This window comes from Phaethon aethereus (assembly GCF_964289735.1).
Source record: "Phaethon aethereus genome assembly, chromosome: 5".
Lineage (NCBI taxonomy): Eukaryota > Metazoa > Chordata > Aves > Phaethontiformes > Phaethontidae > Phaethon > Phaethon aethereus.
In genome coordinates, this window is record NC_138579.1 from 38,138,965 (window position 1) to 38,166,785 (window position 27,821).

The window sequence follows — 27,821 nt, forward strand, 5'->3', positions numbered from 1 at the left end:
ATGACAACTTCTCATATGAATGGACATATCACAGAAGATTCTGACAGTGAAGCAAAAAATGTGGATCTTGCATCTCCTGAGGAACCTCAGAAGCACAGAGAAATGGCTGTTGATTGCCCTGGGGATTTGGGCTCCAGGATGATGCCAATGCGGCGGAGTGCTCAACTTGAGCGAATTCGTCAGCAGCAGGAGGACATAAGGCGCAGACGGGAAGAAGAGGGAAAGAAACAAGAATTGGACCTTACTGCTTCCATGAGGCTAAAGAAACTAGCACAAATTCCTCCTAAAACTGGAATAGATAATCCAATATTTGACACAGAAGAAGGAATTGTTTTGGAGAGTCCTCATTATACTGTGAAGACACTAGGTAGGTAAAATGCAATGAATGGGATAAAGGAGGAATCATTTAGTTGATATTAATGTTCTTTTAGGCCACTGAAAACCTAGTTTAGCAAATTCTTCTTATACAGTTTTAAAGTCTTTGGGTTCTTTGGATTTGTGATGGTTTGTGGATTTTTATTTATTTAGTCAAGCATCAGGCTATGTGCCTCAGTAAGTGGCTTTTTAAAGCTGATCCATTTGGGGAACAGTTAAATACCTTGTAGATAACTACTGAATTTAGTGGATGCTGGTGGTTTCTTCTTATTCTGGCTGTCTCACGTTATCAATTGTCACCTAATGTTAATTTACATTTTCTTTTAAAGTATTGGGGTCAGTAATGAAAATCTGCTTACTTTGGCACTTAGACATTGATGAAAATGTAATGTTAATAACTTGTGAAGAAATAGATTCTGAAATTGTTCATTTCATAGCTGTCATTGCTTTAATTATGCTTGTGTAGAAAAAGTTTCTAACCTTTCCTCCTCAAACATAAGTATTTATCTAAAATGTGGTGTGTCATTGGAGTGAAAAAGGCACTAGAAATTTGTAGGAGTCTACTTCAGATTTCCAAATCTATACCTGTTCTGAGATGCTCTGTTCAGACTGCTCTAAAAAGATGCTTTTTTGGGGGAGGCTGCACTAAAGATTCTTGGCTGGTAGTTGACAACACAGAGTGAAAAATAGGTATCCAATTGATAATCGTTTTTTCTGCTTCATCTTTAGTATTTGTGTGCCCAAGCAACATTTCTGCTAAAGACATGTGTCTCTTCCATAAACTCTGCTAATCCTTATTGTACAAATCCCTCTTTAGGAAAATTTAGGTTGAAAGGGTCATCAGGAAGTCATCCTGTCCAACCTCCTGCTGAAAGCAGGGTCATTTATGAACAAGGCAAGTGTACCTTGTTTTAGTGCAGGGCTTGTCCTCTTCTGTCCAAGAGGTCCCTTTGTAAGATGCAGATTCCGTACGTAACTTCATGAAGTGTTAGATATTTGATTGTGAAATTCTCTTCTTAGAGGGAACACAAAGCAGAAGATGCAAAGATTGACATCAAGCAGTAGAACTGACTTCTGTTGGGACTTGTTTAGCCACAGTGGCTAAAAGCTCTGATGACTGACTACAGGAGGAATTGGAAGTGAAACTACAGAGGGGAGGAAAGAGAGTGACTTGAAATTAGAAATCTGAGGCTGGGTTTCATGTCAGAGATGCTGAGAAGTTGGAGGGAGAGCTAAGTGGAAACCAGTGGGCAAAGAAGCTAGGCGTGGAAGTGGAAGGAAAGAGAGAAATGAGTAATGAGTATGGGTCTGGCAAGCTTGAGAACCAGTGAGGAGCTGGGGTAGACTGAAGCTGTTTGAACAGGAGAGACAGTGGTGGAGAAATTACTGTGGTGACAAAAGGCTATTTTGAAAATCTCAGTGTGGGGATAAAATGAGTACAGGCTGTGGAGGAAGCTGAGAAGTCAGAGAAAGACAGTATTTCTGAAAAGATGGAAGGAGGAAACTAGGTTTGTCTCATCAAGAAGGGAAGGGGGGAAATTGGTGTGAATGGAAGCTGGGTTTGTGTGAATACTTGATGTAAGAAGAAAAACACCAAATGCTGGAGACAAGAATATAGAGGTGTGTATGTGGAAGAAAGGTAAATTAGGAAATAGCAATATACAGTATAAGATGCATCTTGAAGCAAAATTACTAGATTATTTTGTGCACAAGGACAAACTCCTTTTCAATTTTGTAATCAAAGTTTGGGCCTTGTCGTTGTTCTGCTGTCAGCATACTTCTGTAAAAACACAGAAGTAAATTGCATGATTTAACTCAAGCTATTCTCCTCTGTGTTTGGATACCATGAAAATCAGAAAAGTAACAATGTCTGTCTCTGAATTGTGGTAAATAAGGCTTAAAAGTATGTGCATAGAGCAGAAGTATTGACTAGCTTGCTGAGTGAATATGGTCTGTTCTTTGAGCTAGAAAGGCAAGGCACTTTAGGAGATATAATTAGACTAAATCATTATATATCTGTCTATGCACCAGGGAGCTGAATTAGGGTTTCATAGGCATCTATTTCAGTCAGAGAAGTCATGACATAGTACTGACAGGCATACAAACATACTACCGTTATTTCCTTGCCAGACAGAACTATAGTAACGATTTGGATTAGGTAGATTTAAGATTTAAGAAGAAAGCATTTTTAATAGTTTAGCACTCCTGTTAAGAGTGGTGCTTCTGATTATTGCTTCTGTGATATTGAGTTGTTACAAATGTTACAAAAAAATTGTTACAAATGTTAAAAAAAAATTGTTCTAAATGAAATGCTGTGATCTCTTAACCTGTATAGTCCATAAAGAATCTCTGTTCCGTCATTATTGCTGTCAAAAACTGAGTCAATTTTAAATTTAACAAAGTGCAGTAACTTTGCCTCTTCAAAAATTTTCTTCCACTATTAAGCATGTCCTTTCCCAGTTTCTGGAGTAATCGTTCTAACATCTGACACTTCTGCTGAATTTCCAAAGAAGACTTTTTTTTTATGCTGAAAGCTGTCTGTTCCTGATTAGTATCAGAGCTAGGGATGTTGCCTTATGAACATATATATATACACACACAGGTGCACACCTACAAAATAATATGGTTTCACAGGGAGGATTTGAGTCCATTGTCATTAATGCTTCTGCTTTGTTATTGAATACCTGAATTAGAGAGGCCAGATTTTTATAAATTTACATATACAACTTTTTGGTCTCCAAGAAACTCGCTAGCCCACAACTTTGTCCAAAAAATAACTGCTAGTATGTGAAATTTTTTGCAGTTTGTTTGGTTATACTGAATTTCTGATCTAGACTGCTCCTGATTCTTTCCGTGTTTCCACTTTTGCTGTCCAGGTGAAGAGTGCCTAGTCACTTTCACAAATCTCTAAGCTTTGTTAGGAGAACCTCAAATGAAACTGGGCAGGTGCTAGTGAATTATAGAGATGTTAAACTACTCTTATTCAGTCTTTTTCAAAATACTGATTTTAGTTTTGCTTTTTTTTGTGTGGGTTTTGTGGTGTGTTAATCCATAGAGCCTCTGCTAAAGATATGTGTTTAAATAAGAATGTCGACCTGATAGTCTAGTTTTAGTTTTGAAAATGTTTCATAAGTGCCAATGTCTAATTTGGCAGATCTTTGCCAAGTCTTTAATCTTTTAATCTTAAAAAAAAAAAAAAAGCAGACTAGATTAAACAAAATGGATTTTATTTATAAAAATAAAACAGGACACTTAATCAAAACAATTTTAAAGGGCATGTTTGTTATCAAAACAGTATGTTATTTAGACAGCTGTCTTAATGGAAATAACTTTCTGTGCACCTAGAACATGTGCATATAAGTATTTAACTGGCTTTTTTACAGAATCGTTAAGTTTGAAAAAGACCCTTAAGATCATCAAGTCCAACTATCAACCCAACACCACCATGCCCACTAAACCATGTCCTGAAGTGAAAAATGTCTTATACTTTATACTTCTATAAAATGCAGAAAACATTTTGTTTCCTACAGTTCATTCAGCTACTTTACTTACATGAAATGTCAGTTACTCATTTAAGTAAATGTTTTGTGGCTATGGTGAATTTTTTTTATTAGGGGAGAAGCTGCCTATTTTTTGGTTTTATACCTTGAGCAAAACTTATTTATAAATATGTTATAAATATAAATAAACTTCCAGAAATAGTTTTGGATAAAACAATACTTTACTTAGCCCTGTGATTCAAGTAATATATGGAGCATTAGATTACTAGTACCAGCACGTAGAGTACTCTAGGGATCTATAAGAAAGCTTGGGAATTAAGATATTGGTGCTGACATATAATAAAGCTAATTATATCTTCTTAAGTTTGCTGCTCATAACTTTTTGTTCAAGGCGATAAACAGCAACTATTTTCTTTTCTGCTTTTTCTAATCTGACATATTAAGCTGTGACCATGGGTCCTCCCCTGCAGTTGCATTTTTTTGCCCTGGCAGTCTTTTGATTAATGCGTATATCACACAGTGCTCAGTCACATTCCAGCCATTTCATAGCCTAATGGAAAAAAGGCTGCAACACTTCTTCTAAAAGAAGACTTTAAAAAAAAAAGTAGTCGATTGCTAATTGATCTGCGATTAAAAAATGGAATTGTTCTACAAAAGAGCCCTGACACTTTTCTGTGAGTAAATGCAGATGTTAGTTTTTTACCAAACTTCTTTTCCCTCAAGACAGCCCTTTCAATAGGAAATGTCTAGAGATGGAGTCTTTTGTTAACTGGTATTTATTTTTCTTTTTAAAAGACCAAAACCAGAGAAAGTAAACCTGCACCAAAATCTAATCTGTGTTTTAGAAATCAGAAAGAGGAACTTAGTTAGGCATGCGTAAAGCCAGATTTGTTTGTGGTTATATGTGTATGGGTTTTTTTATTAAACAGCTATGAAATGGATTGTGAGCTTTTGGGGAATATTTCATTTCACTCTTTTCAAGCATTAGTTCTCTTAGAATTGTGGTCGGGGGGTATTTGTTTGCGGGCTTGGGGGGGAAGAATCATTTGGTGTAGGACTTTTGCATCCAGCACAGTTGAAGATTTAGTGTAGAAGGGAATTATACAGGGAGGAGAGTACTGTGGTAGTTTGTAAGAAAGGGTAACACAGAAGGAACTAGAAAAGTGCGGAAAAGAGAATATGTAGAGGCATCTAGGAACAGGATGTCTTTTTATAGATACAGAATAAGTTGTCTATCTTTCTATATGTATTTATATCTTATTTGGAATATGTATTAGAATTCTCTGTGTACATATAGGTGTATGTATTAGAATTTTCAGATATTTAAGGGGAATAGACAATTCAGAAATAATTGAATAAAATATTTTATGCATAGGAAGAGTTAGAAGAGGTTAGTGAGGCATTAGAGAAGAACCTGCTTTTTGAATCCAGTGACAATAACAAATAGCAGAATTTTGGGTTGATGTGTTTTTTTACCTGAGCAGGTATCAGAAGGAATTTTACAGTAACATCTGACTGTTTTACACTACTTTTTTTTTTTGATGCTTGAAAATGATGCACTTCTCAGACTTGGGAGAATCAGTTGCTGAGATGTTGGTAGTCTGCATACTCCACTAGGCAAGACATTTGCCAGCTGAGAAGGTCCTATTTAGCAAATATTCTTGCTTGTAGAGTGTTCTTTGGCCTTCTTGCCAAATGGCCTTTCCCCTGTGTGACAGGCAGTATATTGTGTATACAGTTCTCTCGTGAGACATTGGCTGCCTTAATTGGTGTTGTGAGCTGTACTGGATTTCACCTGTGGAATATCTTGCACAGCCGGTGTCAGAGCTTTCTGTGCAGCTTTTGTACTACTGCCCTTTGTTTCCTTGGTGGTTACAGGAAGAAGCCCTTGACCTTTGGTGGGTAGGATGTTTTTAGCATGTGTGGAATGGTTTTGGAGGGTTGTGGGTTTTTTGTTTTGTTTTTTTTTTTAATTGTCCTGCAGACAGTAAAGTAGAAGAGTAGTAGCTCTGGATTGTTTGTTTCCTTTTATTATACGGAAGACTGACTTGCAAACTCAAAATTGAAAACATATATGTAGATATGTTTTGTCTGAAATTAAAGCCATTAAACTTGCTTGAAATCCATAGTTTATTAGGCTTTATGGTCTTCATGTGCCCATTTATCAACCACTTTAATCTTGTGCTCAACAAGCTTGGGTATAGCATTGTGTTCAGTGTACTGGTGAATTTGAGGTTGAAAATAGGTAAAAGAAACTTCTTGACAGAATGTATCCATGTTAGTGATCAGTATCTACTGTGATTTTTTCATGTAAAAGCACAAATTAGCTGATGTCTTGATAGCATTCCTATTTTAATGTTATTTAATTAGCTCATAATGAAGAAATGAAGGTTGCTAAAAGTTAAAAATAATTCTTAAAGCTGATATTTTTATAGCAGTAAGGGAGATTGACCTCAGTATCAACTGACAGTTTTAAAATTGGGGATTTTCTTTGTTGTTCTTATTTTAAAAATACCAGGATTCAAAATTCTAGCTTACTTCATTTTATCACAAAAAAAGATAGCTGACCAACCTCCTGTGGCGGAACAGATTTTTTTCAAATAATGTGTGAGAATGTATACATTATTTCAGGCTCAAAACATCCACTTGTTTATTTTGGTCTGCTTGAGGATTTCTTACCTGGGTTTATATGCATTATAGGTATGATTCATATTCCTTGTTTTAGGTAGTTTCTCAAGTACTTAATATCGAGAAGTGACCTTTTGCAGAAATTTGGATTGGTTTAAAAAACTGTCAATTTATTGAGTCTTTAAAAAGCAGCCCTAAAGCATCAGGTTAGTTCTTGAAGCTCAAGAATGTAGTACATGTATAGTATTCTGCAAACATGTAGAAAATTATATTAAAATGTGTTAAAATATTTCATGGTCCAAGCAGAACTCACGATCTTGTAGGTGAAAGATGCGAACTTTCTTCTGATGCAGATGACTTTCAGAACTCTGACCATAGACTTTTTTTTTTAATCCTTACCTTTTTGTTTTAATGTGCTAAGATTGAGCATAATTTTATGTTTAGAAATTGAATGTAGTTTACTTATCAAACACTCATTCTGTAAGTAAGCAATATTTAGTTGAGAGAGATCTGCCATATGTGGCAGATCTACATGTAAAGATGCTTCAAAATAACAGTGAATATTTAGTGCATCGACATTAGTTTAGCAAAGGAGTTATTTTCATATTGCAAAGTAGTCCCTCTTTTCCGTTTAGCAATACATGAGCTGCAATTATTGTACCTTTTAGGTATTGGTGATTTCTTTCAGGGAAGAACTGCTGCTGCAATAGGAATTTAAATTTAAACAGTGTATCAACAGGTATCTTTTTACCCACTTAGCATCATTTTTTTGATTCAGATACTTTATGCTAATAAAAATCAGAGTGAATAATGGATAACTAATACATTTGCATACATCATTGCTGTTTAAATACTGAACAGCAAAAAAAATTTTGGTAAAAATGTTAATATAAATGTTACTCAATTATGAATCTTGTTAACTCATACCTTATTTGTATTTTGTTATTTCCTACCTAGAAGTGGAAGAACTGTTAACTTCTCTTAAGCATATCCAGCACGTTTTGGTAGACCCTCAGAGCCAAGAGGATATCTCTCTCATTTTACAGCTTGTTCAAAATACTGATTTTCAGAATGCATTTAAGATACACAATGCTGTTACAGTGCACATGAACAAAGCCAGCCCTCCATATCCTCTCATCTCCAATGCACAAGAACTAGCGCAAGAGGTATGTACAGTATGCGTCTCTGATATATGTGAAACCTATAATCATAGCTGTTGTTGAAATATGTACTTGCCAAGCTTGTCTGAGTTATTGAATGTTGAATAAGAAAGGGATTATAATAGTCACTGATTGCTGTATCCAGTTTTTCCGGATTTCCAAACAGTAACCAGAAAAGTATTTGGGGGATAAGAACTCCCTTTTTAGCAGGGATAGATATATAACAGAAAAGGTAATTGCTTAAATATAAGAAAAGGGAGTGGTTATGAAAAATCTCTCTCTTACCTTCAGTATGCTTTATTCCAAGCATTCAGGAATTGAATTACAGTTCTCTATTATTGTGACTTTCCTCTGAGTTGAGCCATGGTTCTTAAATTGGGAGGCATCTCTGAAAATATAACCATACTGGAAACAAGCATTCTGCTTTAAAGTGAGCAACAGATCCCTTAATACTTAATTTCAATGTTTTAATTACTGCTGTGGTGGTCAAATTACACTTAATTTTTGTCTGACAGGTGACAGCTCTTTTATAAGATCTGGTATGTCTTTTAGCTATTATTAAAGTATACTTTTAGATATTTACTTGAGCAAGATTTTTAACTGTAATCTTTTCAGTCAGATCTTGTTTGAAACGCAGTTCCAGCCAGGTTAACTACTTTCTTTAAGGCTTACTAACTTGAATATAGATGGACAATACCTGCACAAAATAGCTTTATGAGCATTAGTAGTAACTTACAGAAAACTCGCCAGATACCAAGTTGCTATGAAAAGAATGAATTTTCACATGCAGCTGGATGCAGCTAAGACCCTCTGAGGGGTTGCTCAATAACTTTATTTTTATGTTCCATAGCGTGGTGCATGTATTGCAGCGAAGTGTGGCTACACCTTACACAAATATACATGTGTTAACTTTAAACTAGCTAGCTTGAATTCCAGTATCAGTGCAAGTATAGCACTGTAGTGTTCAGCAAAGCCAGATCCAGAGGCTGGGTAAATGCTCCAGCATTTAGCACCCAGTGAACCAAACTTACCTGTTCAAAACTGGCTCAGGTATACCAGTTGGAGTACCCGAGCCAGTATATAGCCATTCTCCAGCTGCTGAAAGGCACATCACTACAATTTCAGTATGGCAGCAAGTTGATTTTTTTATCTGGTTTTCTTTCTGCCTGAGGCAATTTTTTTTCAACAGCTCTTTCAACTCTCCTTCCTTTTTCTAGACTTTAACCTTGTAAGTCAAGGAAAACAGCATTGTAGCAAGCTTGAAGTTCTTTTGCAGAAGAAATTACAGATTCTTCAGGGACATCATTTAAATGTTATCTAAAGGTGCAGTGTACTTATTAAACTACAGCTCAGGATTTTCCTGTTCAGATTTGTCAGTAAGACTGTGCCAAAAACAGGTGGGAGTATTTTACATTTGAGCTTCCCTCTGGCTTATAGCAGCCTACAGGCTGATGAATAGGATCCTCACTAGACGACTTCAATGTCTTCAAGCCTGAAGGAACCTTTAACACAGGCCTAGTTTGGGATTTCATTCAGATACAAGACAGAGTTTTTGAATCTTCGTTTATAACATAGGGTGTTACAGATTTCTCTCTTAAGCTGTTTTTTTCCACTTCATGGATATGAAGTCCTTTTATTTGCTGCTTAATAGAATCTTCCAAGAAGAAAATATGCCTAGGAAAACTCTAGGCCTGTTTTCAAATTTTACATTCCTCCCCATCTTCCCTACCCCTCATCTTTCCAACACATCACCCTCTTTTTTTTTCAGGTGATTTGGTAAATCCTAAAATCAGAAGGTGGTGCAAAGTCAGTTTTGTGTCTCTTAGCAGTCCATGAAGAAGATCAAGCATAAAGAAAATATTTCTTTAATCTAAAGTTTTTAAACCAATGGAATTTTGTCACCACCCAGGAGACTATTACATAAAAGGCAAACGTATTCCTGTACTCATTTTGATTCTTCATCTCCCATCCCTGTCTTGTCCAGCCTTGACATTCCTGAAAAGTCAATGTATTGCATATGTCTGTTCCCATTTTCAGATGCAATCTAGTTTCTTGGTGATTCAGCTTCTGGTGTATTTAAGGGACTTGTATTTTGCAATATGTTAAGCAGCATCCTGAAGTGATCGAGCTGGAAATTCAGGACAAATATTTCTGTGACTGACAGAAGTGTCTGAAGAGGAACACCTTGGAAGTCTCCATTCACACAAATCTGTACTTTCTAGTTGTGCTTGAATAGAAGATCTTATGCTTGTTTTTCACATTCTTTATTCCTTTTGGAAAGACTTCTGTATTTGTTATGGTAGCAGTATGGAAGGAAATTATTTCTGCTTTAGAAAAAGTTGAGTTTATTATTTTTTTACCCTGACAAAGTGTCCATCTTGCATGTCCAGGTTTTTTTTCTTATATTGTGGTTTTTGATTGTGTCTTTTACTTTTTCTGTCCCTAAACATAGCCTTGGGAATCTCCCCCAGAAAGTAGTTCATTAACTTACTTCAGGGTGTTTTTGAAAAGACACTTGCAAAAGCCTGAATTTAAGATACTGATAACATCTTGATGATAAAAGCCACAAGACATTACAAGAAAGAAAAATAGCAGATACACGCATAACATTAATTTTAAATGGCAGGTAATGCTAATGTGTATATTTTAGTGCACAGGTCATCAGTGACAGTGTATAACTCTGAAGCTGTTTTGGAGTGTGTGTCCTAATTTAAAGCTACAGACGTGTTTTGTTTGAGGCTTTATGGTGTAGATGAGAACCTGTTCTAGAGTTCATGCTTCTGCAGCTCTAACAGGAAAAGATAGTTTGTAACACAATTTCATGTTGCAACATGAAACATCCTCCCTTTAAAAAAAAAAAAGATTTAATCAACTTACACTTTTGGAAGTGTGTTTGGAGGGAATTATCATTTGCTATGCTGAACTTAATTTAATAAAGTCTGATTTGACTTACTCTTTGATTTGCTTTTATAAATAAGTATGAACAGTGTGTTGTGAAAACTTATTTGATTTTGAATTTTTTAACCATTAAGAATACATGATAGTAGAATAGTACATTTTTATTTTCTAGTCCTCTTCAGGAAATTCTTAAAATTAGTAGTACACTTGTACAGTTAACTTCTCACACTAATTCTGATAACCAGGTACCAACAACTCAAGATGTTTGCATTTTTTTAAAAGAAACTTTAATTAAATTAAAAAGGTGGAATGAAGCACTTGAGCTTAAGGAATTTATTATAGAGCACTAATCTTCGTGTAATGTGGTGTACTCCAAGTCTTAAACAAAAATAGCCAGTAAACATCAAGTGTAATTAAATTGATTTTAAATCCATTTAAACTTGAACAAGATGGGGGCAAGGATTATGGGAACATGGTCTGAATTTTGACCTTGTAAGAATATTTGATGCAGCATTCAAGACAGTTTGTAATTTTTGGCCTGTAACAGCACATATCAAATATCCTAAAGAAGTTTTTGCTATTAAATATACTTAATAGGCTCAATTTATATAGGCTATGTTTCTAAAGGTTTTGGACATGCTGCTGTTCACTTCAGCAAGCACAGGCCGTTAAACTAGATCAGTACTTTTGAGAGGATGCACTGGAAGTTTGTAACTTCTGGTATAAGTGCATTACAATGTGTATGTATATTCCCTCTGACAGTCCTGCTCACCTGAGTAAACAACAACAAGATTTTTGCAGGTGCAGTTAAATTCTGAATGTTTAATATCACTCCAGTGTGTGCTTCCACAGTACATGCCTCCAAATTGTGGCATGTACAATGAAACCAAATTGATAGCTTTTTGGGGCTGCTAGACCTAAAGTTAACGTAATTAACAATAAAAACTAGGCTGAAGAGTTAAGAAAATACTATTCTTACCACATATGTGGGGTGGGGATTGCCTATCGTATCTGTAATGTGTCCCTTCTGGAATGACAGCCTACATTCAAATTCTTCATCTGATGAAACTGATAAAAGAATTTGCCATGTGGCAATACTGGTGTAATAAGTGTTGTATATAGCAGCCTGAAGCTTTCCTAGTGCTTCATTAAATAAACAAATAATAAATGTATCTTCCTCTAAAAGAGGGGGGAGCTCTTAAAGTTTTGAATAATTGAATTATTCAAAGCAGAAATTGAACTTGAATAAAGGATATTTGCCACACATAGAATGACTGGTTGGATCTGGTTGCTTTCTTTCCTCCTGTTCAATCCCCAACCTCTGACCTTGCATTCAAAAGGTTGTCTTGCTTGCAGGACTTCTAAGTTGCCTTCCGAGTAGGTTTTCCTGGATAAAAAGGCTTAAAAGCTTCTTGCAGCTTCTTCAGGAAAGGAATTGAAAGCCCTTAGAAAGTTAAGAGACCTTAAATAAACCTCTATGAGAAAGTCTTTTGTAGAGAAGAATCTCTTCTTTCAACACAGAGGAAAATTTGTTAGTGAAATATATCCTTTACAGTGCTCTGTCTGCTATATGGCATCCCAAAATTCAGCCTAAGCAGGGGATAATAGCTTCCTGGCCAGTTCAGAAGTATGACTAAGGTCAGGCCTATATGAAGCTGAATTCTTTCTGTTCTCTAGGGTTTTAAAGAAATAGGTTTAAAAACTTACTTAAATCTGGCTTCTTGTTTGGCTTTTGTAAGCTATACTAGGTTTGTTCACCATGAGGCATGTTCTAGGAGTGTCAGAAGGAAGGCTTCTGGCGGTTGTGCCAGGTTTATTGCTAAGCACAGGAACTTGTTCCATGTGATGGTGTTTTGTTGGCAATGTAAGGATCTTGCTCCATGGGTACAGTCAGTCCACTTAGTAGCTTCTGCTAGAATTTAAAATCATATTTACTGTTTTCAGTACTGTCATCTGGTAGTGTCCAAGAGAGCTGTTAGCACTTTTGTAGATAATTGCCCCTAGGATAGAGGCTCTTCAGATCTTTAGATATTGTTAGATCACACAAAAAGCTTGATGATTTTCACCTTGGAACTTGTGGTTTCTTGATTCTCTGTAAAGACACACAACTTCATCCTTAAGAGCAGAAAGCTCTTGAAAAAAATCTATCCCACTGAAAGCTGCTGTTCTGATATATATAATCTACTCTTGATGTCTCTGGATTCATTTGTGCTTTTGGACTTGTGTGCCTTTGGTCTAATTAGGACAGAGGATAATGGCTATGGAAAGTATCTTCTTTAGCCTCGCCATTTGGGTAAGGAGGACTTCCCTGTTTCTGGCTTTCTCTGTAAGCATGCCAGGATTTTCTAGTATTCGCAAGAGACGATGGCAAGGCATGTTTGGTAACTGTATGAGAAGGCAAACCTTTTTAGGCAACTGAAGCTGCTTGAAAAAAACTGTCCTTGTGTTCAGGTGGATTATTTTGGAACAAGTCAAAGAAACCTGGTTTCCTGGGACCTTTTGAAGTTTTGACTCACGTACTTTCTGAGGCAGGGGTTCTACGATGCATTGCAAAACCTGTCTTGGAATCTTCAGTCTTGCTGTTGGTGGAAGAACTTTGGATAAACTATTTGCTTTTAAGGAAAAGGGAGGCTAGTCCTGTTAATGAGAAGTTAGTCCATTTTAAAAGACCCAGCATATTCACATTATAGACTTCATTGTGACTGATTTCACTGTCATGTTCCTTTCTGGTGTTTAATTTTTTTGTGTGCATCCCTGTGGTATCTGAGCTCATTGCCAGTCTCTGGTATTGACAAATCACAGAATCATTAAGGTTGGAAAAGACCTGTAAGATCATCAAGTCCAACCATCAATGTGACACCACCATGCCCACTAAACCATGTCCTGAAGTGCCACATCCACACGTTTTTTGAACACCTCCAGTGATGGTGACTCCACCACCTCCCTGGGCAGCCTGGTCCAATGCTTGACCACCCTCTCGGTGAAGAAATTTTTCCTGATATCTAGTCTAAACCTCCCCTGGCACACTTGAAACTATTTCTGTCGTTAGTTACTTGGGAGAAGAGACCAACACCTACCTTGCCACAACCCCCTTTCAGGTAGTTGTAGAGAGTGATAAGGTCTCTCCTCAGCCTCCTCTTCTCCAGACTGAACCACCCCAGTTCCCTCAGCCGCTCCTTGTAGGACTTGTGCTCCTGACCTCTTACCAGCTTCGTTGCCCTTCTTTGGACACACTCGAGCACCTCAATGTCCTTCTTGTCGTGAGGGGCTCAAAACTGAACACAGGATTCAAGGTGCGGCCTCACCAGTGCCGAGTACAGGGGCACGATCACTTCCCTGCTCCTGCTGGACACACTATTTCTGATACAGGCCAGGATGCTGTTGGCCTTCTTGGCCACCTGGGCACACTGCCGGCTCATATTCAGCCGGCTGTCAACCAGCACCCCCAGGTCCTTTCCCACTGGGCAGCTCTCCAGCCACTCCTCCCCAAGCCTGTAGTGTTGCATGGGGTTGTTGTGACCCAAGTGCAGGACCTGGCACTTGGCCTTATTAAACCTCATACAGTTGACCTGAGCCCATCAATCCAGCCTGTCCAGATCCCTCTGCAGAGCCCTCCTACTCTCCAGCAGATCAACACTCCCACCCAGCCTGGTGTCATCTGCAAACTTACTGAGGGAGCATCATCATCATCTCTGTGATGCATTGGATACCAGCTTACTTTTGGTAGACAGTTATTGAGGCAAGGTAAGCTGGAGTAGCCCTGTGGTCTTACTGCATGTTTTCCTAATGTGTGCCAGATTAAGTTCAATCAAGTCAGCGTAACATGGATATGCTTTCAGTAAAATTAATAATTGCAACCACGGGTTTGTCCTTGAGTAGCACAGGGTGGACTGATAAAACATCGGGTAGGCTGAGTTTTACAACTTGATTTCTTTTTAGGTACAGAGTGTTTTGAAACCCAGTCACCACAAGGATGGGCAGGAGCTTAATGCTTTGCTGAATGCCCCTCACATGCAGGTAAAACAAAGTAGAACTTCTGATCTAATGGATTTATTTCTTGGTGCTGTTTTCAGTATAACTTGTTTTTTGCAAATGTCTTGGGCTAACTGGGCAAGGATAGATTTTATTCTTCAACTCTATGCAGATCTCCGTATTTTTCTGGCATGAGTTTCCAATTTCCAGCAACTAGTGGAAACTTCTAATCAAGTGAAGTGCATGATTGTGTTCAGCCCTTGCTACATTCTGTATGTGTTACAGGGTAATTTGCACACAAACTATGTAGCAGGAGATCAGTAGGGTCAGGGCAATGCATGAGCTGGTTTACTTATCTGTCTTTTCTTATTTGACAGCTCTTTCATGCTTATCATAGGGTGCATAAAGGAAATCTTGTCCTGTGGTGATGATGTAAATCCATGAGTAGTTTTCACTGCGGTAACTTCTTATGTCTCTATCCTCGATGACATACATAGTAAACCACTGTTTTTTTTAGGAAGGAGAAGCTGTAAGTGCTGTCACAGTTGTGTGTTCAAAATTGCTTTTTTATTCTTTCCCAATCTGAAAGTTTTGGAAAGTATGTAGCAGTAGGCACTACATAGTTGTGATTTTTTTTTTTTTTATTGCTTGAGTCAGTTTGCAATATTCTGTAACCTGCAAATACTATTAAAATTGCAGAATTTCATTAACCTCTACCATTTTGTATAAATATTAAGTGTGAAATTTTCTGTAACTGAACTGCTTTTGTTTAACACTAGGCACTCTTACTGGCTCATGATAAGGTTGCGGAACAAGAAATGCAACCAGAGCCTGTGACAGATGAAAAAATTTATGAGAATGTTGGTGTGTATGGAGGGGAGACAGTTAAAATAGTTCGCATTGAGAAAGCTCGGGATATTCCATTGGTAAGTATTGATACTCTGCTATATGTAAAGGAGGTAAGCTTTTTTGCCCTCTGCAGATTGCTGTGAACGTTTTGGAATTTGAATGTGGAGCTGATGTTAACTTGTAAACACTCTCCCTCCCTCAAAAATGAGAAATAGTCATAAATGATAAACTTGTGTGTATTTTCATATAGCAGTAGCTGTACTACCATTTAGAATCTATACAACTTCTGTCAACTTGGGTTTAGACAGCACTTCTTGACAGAAGTCACTATCCCAAGCTTTGGTGCAGGGGAGTTTAAAGCCTTGTGCCAACCATGAGGGGTTTTTTGGGATTTTTGGGATTTTTTTCCCAACTCTCATCTTCTATTTTGCATCTTTCAAATAAGTGTTTCCTTAGGAAAACTTTTTTTTTTTTAAATCATTAATCTTATGGTGTGGAGCTATTCAATTCTTCACTCTTTAGTGCAGATTGAAGAAATTAAATGATGGTTTTTGAAACTGGAGCATTGGGTGTATGCATCCAAGCTGCTACTTGCATTCTCTTTCAATATAGAGATATTTCTTCACTGGCTTAGAATAGATACAATAGATGGCTTTGAGTTTCATATATATATAATAAATTCAGAATGTGTTGCTACTACACAGGGTGCTACTGTTCGCAATGAAATGGATTCTGTTATCATTAGTCGAATAGTGAAAGGAGGTGCCGCAGAGAAGAGTGGGCTGTTACATGAAGGGGACGAAGTTCTGGAGATTAATGGCATTGAGATTCGTGGAAAAGATGTTAATGAAGTTTTTGACTTGCTGGTGAGTTAGACCCTTCTTGTTTTCCCTGGAAAAAGTACTCATTTCGTAAGGCTGAAGCCTGTTGGCTCTGCTTGTCATTTATACTCATTTTTAGCATTAGTTTTAAAAGTATTTTAAAAGTGTTTATATGGGGAGGGCCATTTCAAGTTTTCTTTCTGATGCATGGTATGATATGAATAAGTTTTTAATGGCAGTTATCTGCAAAAACGAAGCCTAGGAAGGTGGAAGACTTAAGTAAGCTGGGGGTGAGTGAGAGGGTGGCAGGAGAAACAGCTGGGATAGCTGACCCAAATTGACCATAGTGATATATCATGCCATATCACATCAAGCTGAGCTGTAAAAACTGGGTGGTGAGTGATTGCCTTTGCAGCACTTGTTGGGTGGGGGTTTTTTCCCTTCACTTATTAAACTCTCTTTACCTCGACCCACGTGTTTTTCTTGCTTTTGGTCTTCCAATTGTCTCCCCCATCCTGCTAGGGAAGGCAAGTGAGTGAGGTGCTGGTGGGTGCTTAGTTGCTGGCCCCACTTAACCCACCACAAGTTGTGTCACACCGGACCTTTACATGACTACAACTCTTAGTCTTTCCCTCCTGATAAAAATCCTTCTGTCTATCAGTTTACCAGCATAGACATTTTTCTGTTTATTACACTTTTACCATTCATGACAAAATTATACATCAGTTCGAAAGCTGCTAGTCAAAACAATAGGCAAGAAATCCATCAGGAACTAGTAAATGCAGAGTTATTCTCTCTCAAAGGCCTGGTGAGGTAGAATGTCAAAAGCTGGGAATTGCCAGTATTTTCTGTTGCCTAATACTGCTTGTTTTTCTTATGCTTTTCCCTGGCATCTGCTGTTAATTAGTGTCCAAGGTGGGACACCTGGAACCTGGCTATGAATCTTTGTCCTGATTGCAGCAAAGACCATTCTGTCAATGTGAAAACAGATGAAAATAACAATTTTTTTAAAAGCTAATTTATAACTTTGATACAAAACATTGGAAATACCCACTAGCACTTATTTAATAGATCTTTGGGGGAAAAAAAAAGATAAATATATTTAGTAAATCTTTGAATTTCTTAGTAGATCTAGAGTATAGTTGAATCAAAATCAGGACAAAGACCTGGGTTCTGCTTTAGGTTGCATTACTGTAGTAAGAATAGACAGCAGTATTATCCGTGGGTGAAGTTGTCTCATGCTACAGTAAGACTAGTTTTTAATGGACAATTTCCACCTTCAGTTGGATTTTTTTCTGAAATTTGCTGTTAAAATTTTTCAGGTAATGCATGGAATGAAGTCAGGTGGAGGGAAGTAGAGGCAAAAATGGGGGGTGGAGTTTTTTAAAAAGCCATTTTAAAAGGTTCTTAGTTTTTTGAAAAGCCTTCGATCTCCTTGTGGTTGATGGCTCAGAGATATCTGAGATTCCTCATGTTCTGCAATTGTCTTCATTGCCATTGGTATTTTTTTTTTAAAAAGTCGTATTTAGCTAGGTCCTATGCTTCTGAAAAGAGTATTTTGTACATCCTTGGCAGATAACTCTGGCAGTTCTCTGCAGAGAGCTTGTTCTGCACTTGAGCAGCTGCTGCAACTTAGAGTTACAGAATAAAAGATTTAAAACCACAACACATTAACATAAGAGCAAATTACTTGCTGAAAATTAAAAAAAAAAAAACCACAAAAAAACCTTATGTGTTTTTAACATATATTTTAAAATCATTAATTTAAAATAATATTTTAATTGTTTGTGTTCTCTATTGTGTTTTGTAATGTGGAAGTGAAGTTTTAAGATGCTTCAGTCCCCAAAAAGTACTTAAAACAAGCACGGCAGAAGGAAATTACTTTCCTTCTTAATTTTGCCTCACCACTTGCTATGCAAATGATAATAAACTGTGCATGACTTTAGACAAGACTATTCACACAATCACTGTGAAATTCTATACATTCCTTGTGGAACTATGTGTGCTGACTGAAAATCATGGACCTTCCTTTCCTGTAGCCTAATCATGTTATGCTCAGTTATGTTTATTTAAAGCCTTAGTCTGAATTTTTTGAGATACATGCATATGCTTTGGTTTTATGCAACATAAACTGTTGTGTTACAGTTCGCGGAATGATGTATGGGAAGTGAGACACAAGTAGACCTTGCCACAGGTTGGCACTTGCATTTTATCTAGATATTCATTATGTGTGTAAACACTCTACATACAAGAGTGTGCAAATAAATAAGAATTATTTAAAACCAGGACACATATTATGTTCTACTTTCTTAGTAGGGATGATTGCAATATTGGTATTAAGTACTTTACAGATGCAGGATTTGAGTGTGTTCATTAAATTTTTAAACAGTGCTTTGTATACTTTAATGTTAACAGCAGAAAATCATACTACAAACATTTAGATTTGAAAGCACTGTTCCACTTAAGCAATTTTAGAGAAATAATAATCTTTTATGTATTTTTTTTCTACCTGGCATAGATCCACTTGTTGATATTTCTGAACAGAACAGGAGAATATTATTCTCCATTTCTCCTAAGCCTCTGCTTGACAGAATTGCAGCTGCTCCATTTCAAATAGAAATAGTTTATGTATAATCAAGAATGCTAGGTTTTTCAAATCTGAATGTCAACATTTGGCTTTCTACCCTGTCCCTGAATCACTGCATCTGTATCTGTACTATATCTTTTAAACCACCTAAGGGGTAGATGATGTGCTGTTAAGAACTGTCTTTTATGGAAGTTTTTGAAGCAGTTTTCTAAAATGTGTTATTTATTACAAGCCCTGACCGTAAGCCATATTTTGATACTGTATATAAAGAGTCTATTTTTCATCTCAGGCTGACATGCATGGTACTCTGACCTTTGTATTGATTCCCAGTCAGCAGAGCAAGCCACCTCCTACGAAGGAGACAGTTGTAAGTAGTTCTACATAATTTCTTGAGCTTGGAGATACATACCTTGTTTTTTCAGTAATGTGTAGAAAGCTCTTCTGTAGGTTATTAACATTGTGGAACAAAACCAAAACTTAATCATTTAAATTGGTTTGTTACCCAGCTAACACCCAAATTAACTGTTGAAAATGGTTGATGGTGTTAAGCTGAAACTCTTAGTATGCTTTTAACTCTGTTTCTAAAATAGTTAGAAATTATAGAAGATCTGCCTGTGTGTCTGAAATTCTGTTTTGAAATTCCCAATTTCTCTTTTTTTTTATATATATATACACACACACAGAGAGATTGGTGGAAATTGCAAATATGCTTTGGGAGGAAAAGTTTGTATACTCAAAACTTTGTTCAGTATCTTTTTAGCTCGTGTACATTTTTTTCAGACAGAGACTTTAACAGCTTGAAGAAAGAATGTACTGATTTATATCACAGCCAAACAAAAACATTAATGGTTGGTGACAAAATATTTTACCAGTGAAACTTCACCTAAAGCCCAGAAAATGGGGTTTCAATCTGTGTATTTATTAGGGATTTTAAACAAATCAGAATATCTCTGATACTTTCTGAATGCAACGAATTCAAATCAGTAGCTCAGGGGGGTTTTGCTTCCTAAGATGGTGAGGAAATTGCATAGACTTTAGAATTAACAAGAGTAAAATTCAGGCCTCTACCTCCAACCTAGCACAACTGTGTCTCTTCCACTGCTAACCTAAGTAATGTTGCCAGTATCTCCTGTATGCCCCAGATGAAGTTTCCTTTTTATAGAATCTTGGAGTTTTTAATATATCAGAACTCCACTGCAATCACGGGACGATGAGGTATAATTCTTCAGAAGTCACAGGGTTTTTTTCTTCTGTTTTTACATTTGATCTTCCACAGATACATGTGAAAGCACATTTTGACTATGATCCGTCTGATGACCCTTACGTCCCCTGCCGAGAGTTGGGCCTCTCTTTTCAAAAAGGAGATATACTCCATGTCATCAGCCAAGAAGATCCAAACTGGTGGCAGGCTTACAGAGATGGAGATGAAGATAACCAGCCGTTGGCAGGCCTTATCCCTGGTAAATAAAGCTCTAGAAAAAGTGTGACAGCCAGTTGTTCCCATAGCTACAGGAGCAATATTCTGGTTTTCAAAGACTCATATACCCTTAAATACCCGTTACCTTAAATATCTGTGACTTTGAGCCTTTTGCCACAGAGCCTATAGTTGCTTTCATAATTCACTTACTTAAAAGGTTGACCTTTTAGAGGCATCGACCTTTTAGAGGCATCTCCATGTATAGATGTTAAATGCAGAATAAAGCTACCACTTCCACTGCAGTTCATCTTTCAAGTGCTGCTGTCCTCTTTCTTTATTCCTCCACCTTGGGGACTCTGTGGATTCAGAGTTCCCTCTGCTGGCTACAGCAGAAATGTGGGCCTTGAGCCTGCTTATTCTCTGGAGATGAGAACAGGCGTTAGGTTTCTTATTCTATCAAAGTCTGTTCGAAAAATTTGCCTTTTTTCATGAGCTTCAGTTACCTGTAACAGTCATGCTTCCTTTCTTGTTGGGGGCCTTTAAGTCATAGGGTTTTCCGACATTGAAGTCAGTATGTCATTTCTGCATTGAAATATGTATTGCACTCTAGTCCATTAAAGATCTGCTGATCTGTTAAACACAGTGAACAAAAAATTTCAAATTTCATAGAATATCACACTGTTACTTTATGACATTTGAGTAAGTTGAGGAGGAATGCTGATTCAAATATAGGCTAATCTTTTTCAAGCTGAAGTTCAAAAGGTTTAGTATAAATAGAACGTATTTAACATACAAAAATAATTAGAAAACCATATCATCATAGTGGGGAAATGCAGTCTTTACAGTAGTTTTAATTTTCTAGGCAAAACTGTCCAGAATAGTACAAATGCTCTGCAAGTCTTTCTTGATGAATATATTTTCGAAGTAATAAACAAGCTTTGCAGCAATTTTACTTTTGCTTTTTAAATTTCTTCTATATCATAGAATCTTGGGTTGGAAGAGACCTTTAAAGGTCATCTAGTCCAACCCCCCTGCAGTGAGCAGGGACATCTTCAACTAGATCAGATATGTCATATTCTCCTAGAACCTTCAGAGATGTAAAAGCTTAGGAAAAACTGAGTAAGTCATCACAAAAAAGTATGGAAGTGGTCTCTAAATGTTAACTGCTTTTGTACTTTTTTTTATGCAATAAGGAAAAAGTTTTCAGCAGCAAAGAGAAGCAATGAAGCAAACCATAGAAGAAGACAAGGAGCCAGAAAAATCAGGTTGGATATATGCTTTCCAAGGAAAAAAAAAAAAAAATCCAAGTCTTATAAAGGTGCTAATTAGTGCTATCTGGAACCTTGTCGTTGCAGAGTTGTAGAAAATTCTTAAATTTTTTAGTAATACAAGTGGGATGATTCTTTGAAATTCTTGTAAATACAGGTCTGAATTTAGCACTTTGCTATAAAAATCACATTTTTTTTTCATAACTGTGTGCAATGTAATTAGGATGATGTAGGGGAATTTGGAAAGCCCCTTTTCTCGTAAAGAATTTTATCTGCCTTGACTCAGTTGAAGTTGCTTAATACACCAAACCTTTGTAATGAACTGAAGAATATTATGCCTTTTCAAAAGTGCAGAATAAATTCTCCACCTTAAAGATCCAGATAGTGGGTGGGATAGGAAGCTTTTTACTGTATGGGTATTTGATTGTGATGATTTTTATTTTGGTTAGGAAAACTCTGGTGTGCGAAGAAAAACAAAAAGAAACGGAAAAAGGTTTTATACAATGCAAATAAAAATGATGGTAAGCAACATCTTTTGCACAGCATGTGCATTTATAAGCAACCATAAAAGATCCTACAAATACATTGCCTTGTGAAAAGAATGCTGAAATTCAGAATATGATGTTAGAAATATTGCCTGATGGTGTTTGAGAACAGTAGTGTGGTTTGTTAATAGCATTTAGTGACAGATGTAAAAGAGGTGGCAGAATTTGTAAGGTCATTTAGTGTCTTTAATGAAGACCAGATGATAGGGGTAAAAAACCAGCTTTTTAGGCATGGAAGCACTCATGATTTTACAATGATGAAACAATTTATTATTGTTTTGTAATATCATCTCAGCCTGTATAAATACATTTAGTAAATGGAAACTTTCTCCACAGAGAGTTTGTAGGCTATGATTACTATATTCTTACATAAGTACTTTGGCATTGGGATAATGATTTTTGTTGTTATTGGGCATAAATAGTCATTCTTGTACTAGAAACTTGTTCCTTGGCAAGAAAGTTCTTTCTTGAGTTTATGCTGCTACTTCTACCAGTAGTAAGTGGAAACACATTTTCTTTCTCCAGAAAGGGGGAAGAAAAAGCCTCATTTTACTGGGCAAGTGATGATCTTTGGGGTTCTGTTATTTTGGTGACTCACAGTTAGATGCTGGGCAGAGTCAGGAGCTGCCTGAAACTCGACACTGCATGACAGGCAATATATGCAACTAGCGGTAAAGTATGTTGTGACCATTTTATTGTTCCTCTCTCAAGATTATGACAATGAGGAAATTTTGACCTATGAGGAAATGTCACTGTATCATCAACCAGCAAATAGGAAACGGCCTATTGTTCTGATAGGCCCACAGAACTGTGGCCAAAATGAATTGCGGCAGCGACTTATGAATAACGAAGTGGATCGCTTTGCCTCTGCAGTTCCGCGTAAGTTTGATGGGCAGATACAATTGCTTATTCTAAACATTGTCTGTAGACAAATCCTCTTGTGTTGAAAATAGCAGTTAGGAGTTTGGGGGTTTTGAGCAGGATATAGTCAGCTCTTGGATAAAGGATAAATAAGGTTACATCTTGTGTGGCAAAAAGAAGCCTTGGTAAGTCAATGCAAATCCAGTGTTACAACACAGTGTTATAGAGGCATTATAAAACATGCATATATTTCAGTTTGAATAAAATCGGAGTGAGTTACGGAAGTTTAAAAAAGAAACTGGTACATCAATTAAAGAATTTTTAACTTGCATATCCTGCCTAAATTTAAATTTAGGTGGCTTTAGTGCTTTCCCAAACCACTTACATTTCAGTGAATTTTATATTTTTAATGTCTAATGTACCCTAAATTAGGTTTACGAACAGCTTAACAATATAGCTCGTTAAAAACAACTAATAACTGTTTTCACATACAGAATGCAGCTGCGCAGGTGAAGCTATTCCTTTTCTTGTTGGCTTTTTTTTTGCCTCTGGATAGTGTAAACAAGACTTCTAAATGTAGGTTCAGCCATTGGCGACTTAATCTGTCTGGGGATATTTATTGTAGAAAATTAAATACTTGCATTTCTTGGATATTTCAAATGCCTTTTTTGCTTGGTTAGTAATGCCTTTCCTAAGGGAAACACTTCTCAACTTCAGTTCTACAGGTATATCACTGTCTCGATTTCTTTTTTGTTGATCTTCTTTGTAGATACTACTCGGAGCAGGCGAGAAACTGAAGTAGCTGGCAGGGATTACCATTTCATTTCCCGACAGGCATTTGAGAGTGACATAGCTGCAGGGAAGTTCATTGAATATGGGGAGTTTGAGAAGAACCTCTACGGTACTAGCATAGACTCCGTACGGCAAGTAATCAACTCTGGCAAGATATGCCTTTTAAATCTTCATACCCAGGTATGGCAAAGCTGTTGCCTCTCGTGTTTTAATTGTAGAAGCTACTGTGAAACTCCAAAGAGCTGTATTTGGTTAATATAAAAGTAGTGTGTTTTCAAGGTCCGTTTTCATGTTTATTCCAAGTTTTCTTTTAGTGGTGTTAAGTTAACTCTATTTAGTGTGTTATGAATACAGCCTTCTTGTTCCTTGTTTGGAAAGATACACATCTTCTTTATCTGTGCTAAAGGTAAAAGGGGCCTTGGCTTCCAGATATTTGAAGCTGGTGAGAAATATCTGAATTGAAATATTAATTAAAATAAGATTTGTTTGTCTCAGTCTTCCAATTACTCTGTGAGGCCTGAGGTTTTCGAAGATGGAGGGGAAGTTGCTTGTGACTATACTTGGAAACTGCATTTGGAGAATGTTTATACAGTTCCATAACAGACAGGATTAAAGTACATAACATCGAAAATATTGAAAAGCTCTTTAGCTATGACCTTTTGATTATGGAGAAAGAGGAGACAAGCTATTCATACAGACCTCAACTTGGAAATTTAGTTAAACATGGGAAGAGGCAGTGTCTTGGAACACAGCCCCTTTTCTAATACATGCAATGTGTATGAGGTCTGCTGCTGTTACAGATGCTGAGAAAGAATCCTCGAAACTCAGACACATCAGTAGAGTCTGGTAGTATTGAAGCTATAATTAGCCATCACCAGTTGGGACCATGTCATACTTTACTAGAATAGCTCATGGGTATCGCAAAGCATGTAGTAAGTTGAAAATCCATGACACTTTGAAAATTGACCTAATTCTGCGGTTATAAAATCTGTCTCAGAGGAAAGTTGTTTGTCCCAGGACACATAGAAGGAACCTTTTGGAAAGACCAAACTACAGTTTGGTTCTTTTTATTTCCTGTCTCTTAATATAAATGTAACCTTCCCAAAAAAAATATGCTAAGCACGCAGTAGTAGTGCATCTGATACCTTGTATTTTAATCTTCAAAACAGAAAAGGTTAAACTGTAGTATATAAAGTGAACTGTAGTATTTAAAGACTCTTCTCTGTTAAAAGCTGATATCATTCCTTAGCATTGTAATTAATTCAATGTAGGTGACACTTTTTTTTTTTTTTTAGCTTTTGGATACCAAAAGATAAGTTCCGTCAGTTTAGTTAAGAAGAATATTCTTGCACAAAAGTAAATGTTTGGGTTCCATGAAGCTGAAAAATGTTGAAATATCAATTTTGTAGGAAAAGGTCACTGAACTCTGAGTGGTGATGATAATTCTGTTATGGTTAATCATACTGCTGTTAATATATTGTACAATTGTCATTGTGTTTGAAGAGTATATTATCAATTATAGCATGTGAATAATGCATTATTAAATGCCCTTTTCATATGTAGAACTGTTCAATATTTAGTAAATCCTATTTCTGCAGTCACTGAAGACACTACGTAATTCTGACTTGAAGCCATACATTATATTTGTTGCACCACCTTCACAAGAGAGATTACGTGCTTTATTGGCCAAAGAAGGGAAAAACCCAAAGGTAATGTTTCTAACACTACTTCAGAAACTGTGCTACTTTTCATTTACAGATCTGGAATGCTTTTGGTAAAAAAATTTGTATACTCTTTATTTAGAATTGGGAGATGATGATGGTACTGACAATACATGGGAAGCAGTATAGTCGAGATCTGTGTGCCCCAGGTTACTAGGCAGACCATACTAAGGGAGGGGTTCAGGATGCTTTCACCTAACTGAATGCGAGAAGTATGAGGCAAGGGAATCCACTGCTAATTCAGTAATCCTGGGGCACAATGTCTCAGTTGGGGTCTCTGCATTTGGGTACAAAAATATGATCTTTTATTTCAAAACTGTGGAAAACCCAACTTTGTCCTGAAGTAAACCTAAGAGTAATTCTAGGGAGCAAATGATTATTGTTTTTCTTTGGAGAACTTATCTGCCCTTGGAAAAGCATTTACTTGAAAAAATAGTCCAAAACTCTTCAGATAAATTTATTTTAATGCTTGATCCTGTAGGATCACTTTTCATGTTTCAACCAGAGGTATGTCAAGATTTCGGCTTATCCAGTTCAGATCATTCAGTTAAATGAGAAGTTAGTCCTGCAATATTATATTTAAACCCATAGATTAAACCAGGATGCCTGAAAGCTCAGAAAAGGTCCTTTTCAGCTTACGAGATACAAAGGGCTTATTGCTAGGATAATGAAATATGTTGATCTTCAGCTTTTTAACTGAAGCCTACCCTACAGTGGTTGGTGAGAGCACTTTGCCACCCTAGTATCTCCAAAGTACTAATTGAACATAGTACAGTTCATACTGAGGAAGAATAGTCTTCCCAGCATAACACAAAGGGACTCCTGTTGCAGCTGTTGGTCAGGAATTGAATGTCACTGTGTTCCACAAGCTGTGTTTTGCTCTCCTTGTTTGATGCAAGGGTGATGTATTGCCTGGATGTAAAATCTAAAAGTCCATTGAAGTCAAGTCTTAAAACAGAGGTATTTTTCTTTTTTCCTTTTTTTCCCCCCGAGTCAAATGTCATAGTCCTTAAATGGGCATGTTTCCTCCTTCATGGTTATGCAATGAATGAAACTTTATTTTACATAAATACTTCATCTTATGTATGTCTTCGGTTTTTTATTGCAGTGGTCAAGGAATCCATTTGCAATAAAAATCAATACACTGTTATTGATGTTAAACTATGCCTCTTTTCTTTCTGATTAATTGTATTTATTTCAGTTCGGTAAACACTACTGTGTTAAACCCCTTCCCCTGATAAAGAAAAGGGTATTTCTTGTATGTATGCCTATATGTGGCTTTGATTTTTCTTAAGTGTATATAACACCTAGAAAAAAATCTGGAAGGTCTGAAGTCCCTTCTGAAAATATCCTCTTTAGAAAATTATCTCAGAAATTATACTTGAGTATTCCTTCATATAATACAAAGAATTAAGCTGCAGAAGAGGAAAAACAAACGCTTTTAGAATTAGTGTAAAAAAAACATTGTAAACCAAACCATTTCTGTTTCTCCCTTTGCATCATTTATCTACATCTGCAATATTCTTGCTTTTGGCATACTCCCTTCTAGCTCCCAAATCCTGTTTTCCATTTCTCTGCAATGTCATTTACCTGATGCTGTGGTGATTCAATCAACTGAAATGTATAGCTCTTGCAGTGGTTCTCATTGCTGTTTATTGGTGAAAATATTCAACGATAGCTGTTGCCTTTGGCTGTTCGGTGTTTGTAGTGCTACATCTCCAGAGGAACGTTGTCTTGCTCTACACCATTCAGACTTTCTCTCGCACCACCTCTGCCATCTCATCTTTTTCAGAAGGATAATGGGCTTAACAACCTAACTTATTTTTCAGAAACACGATTTAAGAGCCTCAGTAAGTTGAATGTCATAAAACGAGGAGTACTAAATCTTCCTCATTTACTTCAGTCTGGGATAGTTACTTACTGTTTGCCATTTGTGGCCAGTCAGAAGGGATTGTTTTGAGTGCCCTTAGCTTTCAAATATGTGTCATAGTTCAATGTTACTGTAAACTTTTCAATAGCTGATAGCAATACCATGAGAATTTGTGTGGAAGACTTTTCAGAGTCAAGTTGTTACCTTTCCCTGCTCTGTCGTTGTGGGGAAGAGGCTTATACACATGCACTAACTCTGTCTTTGATTGCAGCCAGAAGAACTGAGAGAAATCATAGAGAAGACAAGGGAGATGGAGCAGAACAATGGCCATTACTTTGATACAGCAATTGTGAATTCTGATCTTGATAAGGCCTATCAAGAGTTACTTCGGTTGATAAACAAACTTGACACAGAACCCCAGTGGGTGCCCTCTACCTGGCTACGATGAGAGAGTAATTCCAAGGGACAAATGGACTTCAATCTAGTAATCTTTCCAAGGAGATCGTGTGTAGGTCTGCCTGATTCTTAGTATAAATGCGTGTGAGCTCTAGACCTCA

General features: G+C 36.8%; 1 protein-coding gene across 1 annotated transcript; it reads left to right on the forward strand.

Moving 5' to 3' along the window:
• Nucleotides 1-27,712, forward strand: PALS1 (protein associated with LIN7 1, MAGUK p55 family member; the record flags this gene model as incomplete). The annotated part of the gene is made up of 13 exons (XM_082000331.1): nt 1-367; nt 7,461-7,669; nt 14,501-14,578; nt 15,313-15,459; nt 16,087-16,248; nt 19,080-19,157; nt 20,067-20,250; nt 21,401-21,472; nt 21,925-21,996; nt 22,732-22,899; nt 23,651-23,853; nt 25,272-25,382; nt 27,536-27,712. The coding sequence occupies 13 exons, from the start codon at nt 1-3 to the stop codon at nt 27,710-27,712; spliced, it is 2,028 nt and encodes a 675-aa protein (XP_081856457.1).
• Between the last annotated feature and the right edge of the window lie 109 nt (nt 27,713-27,821).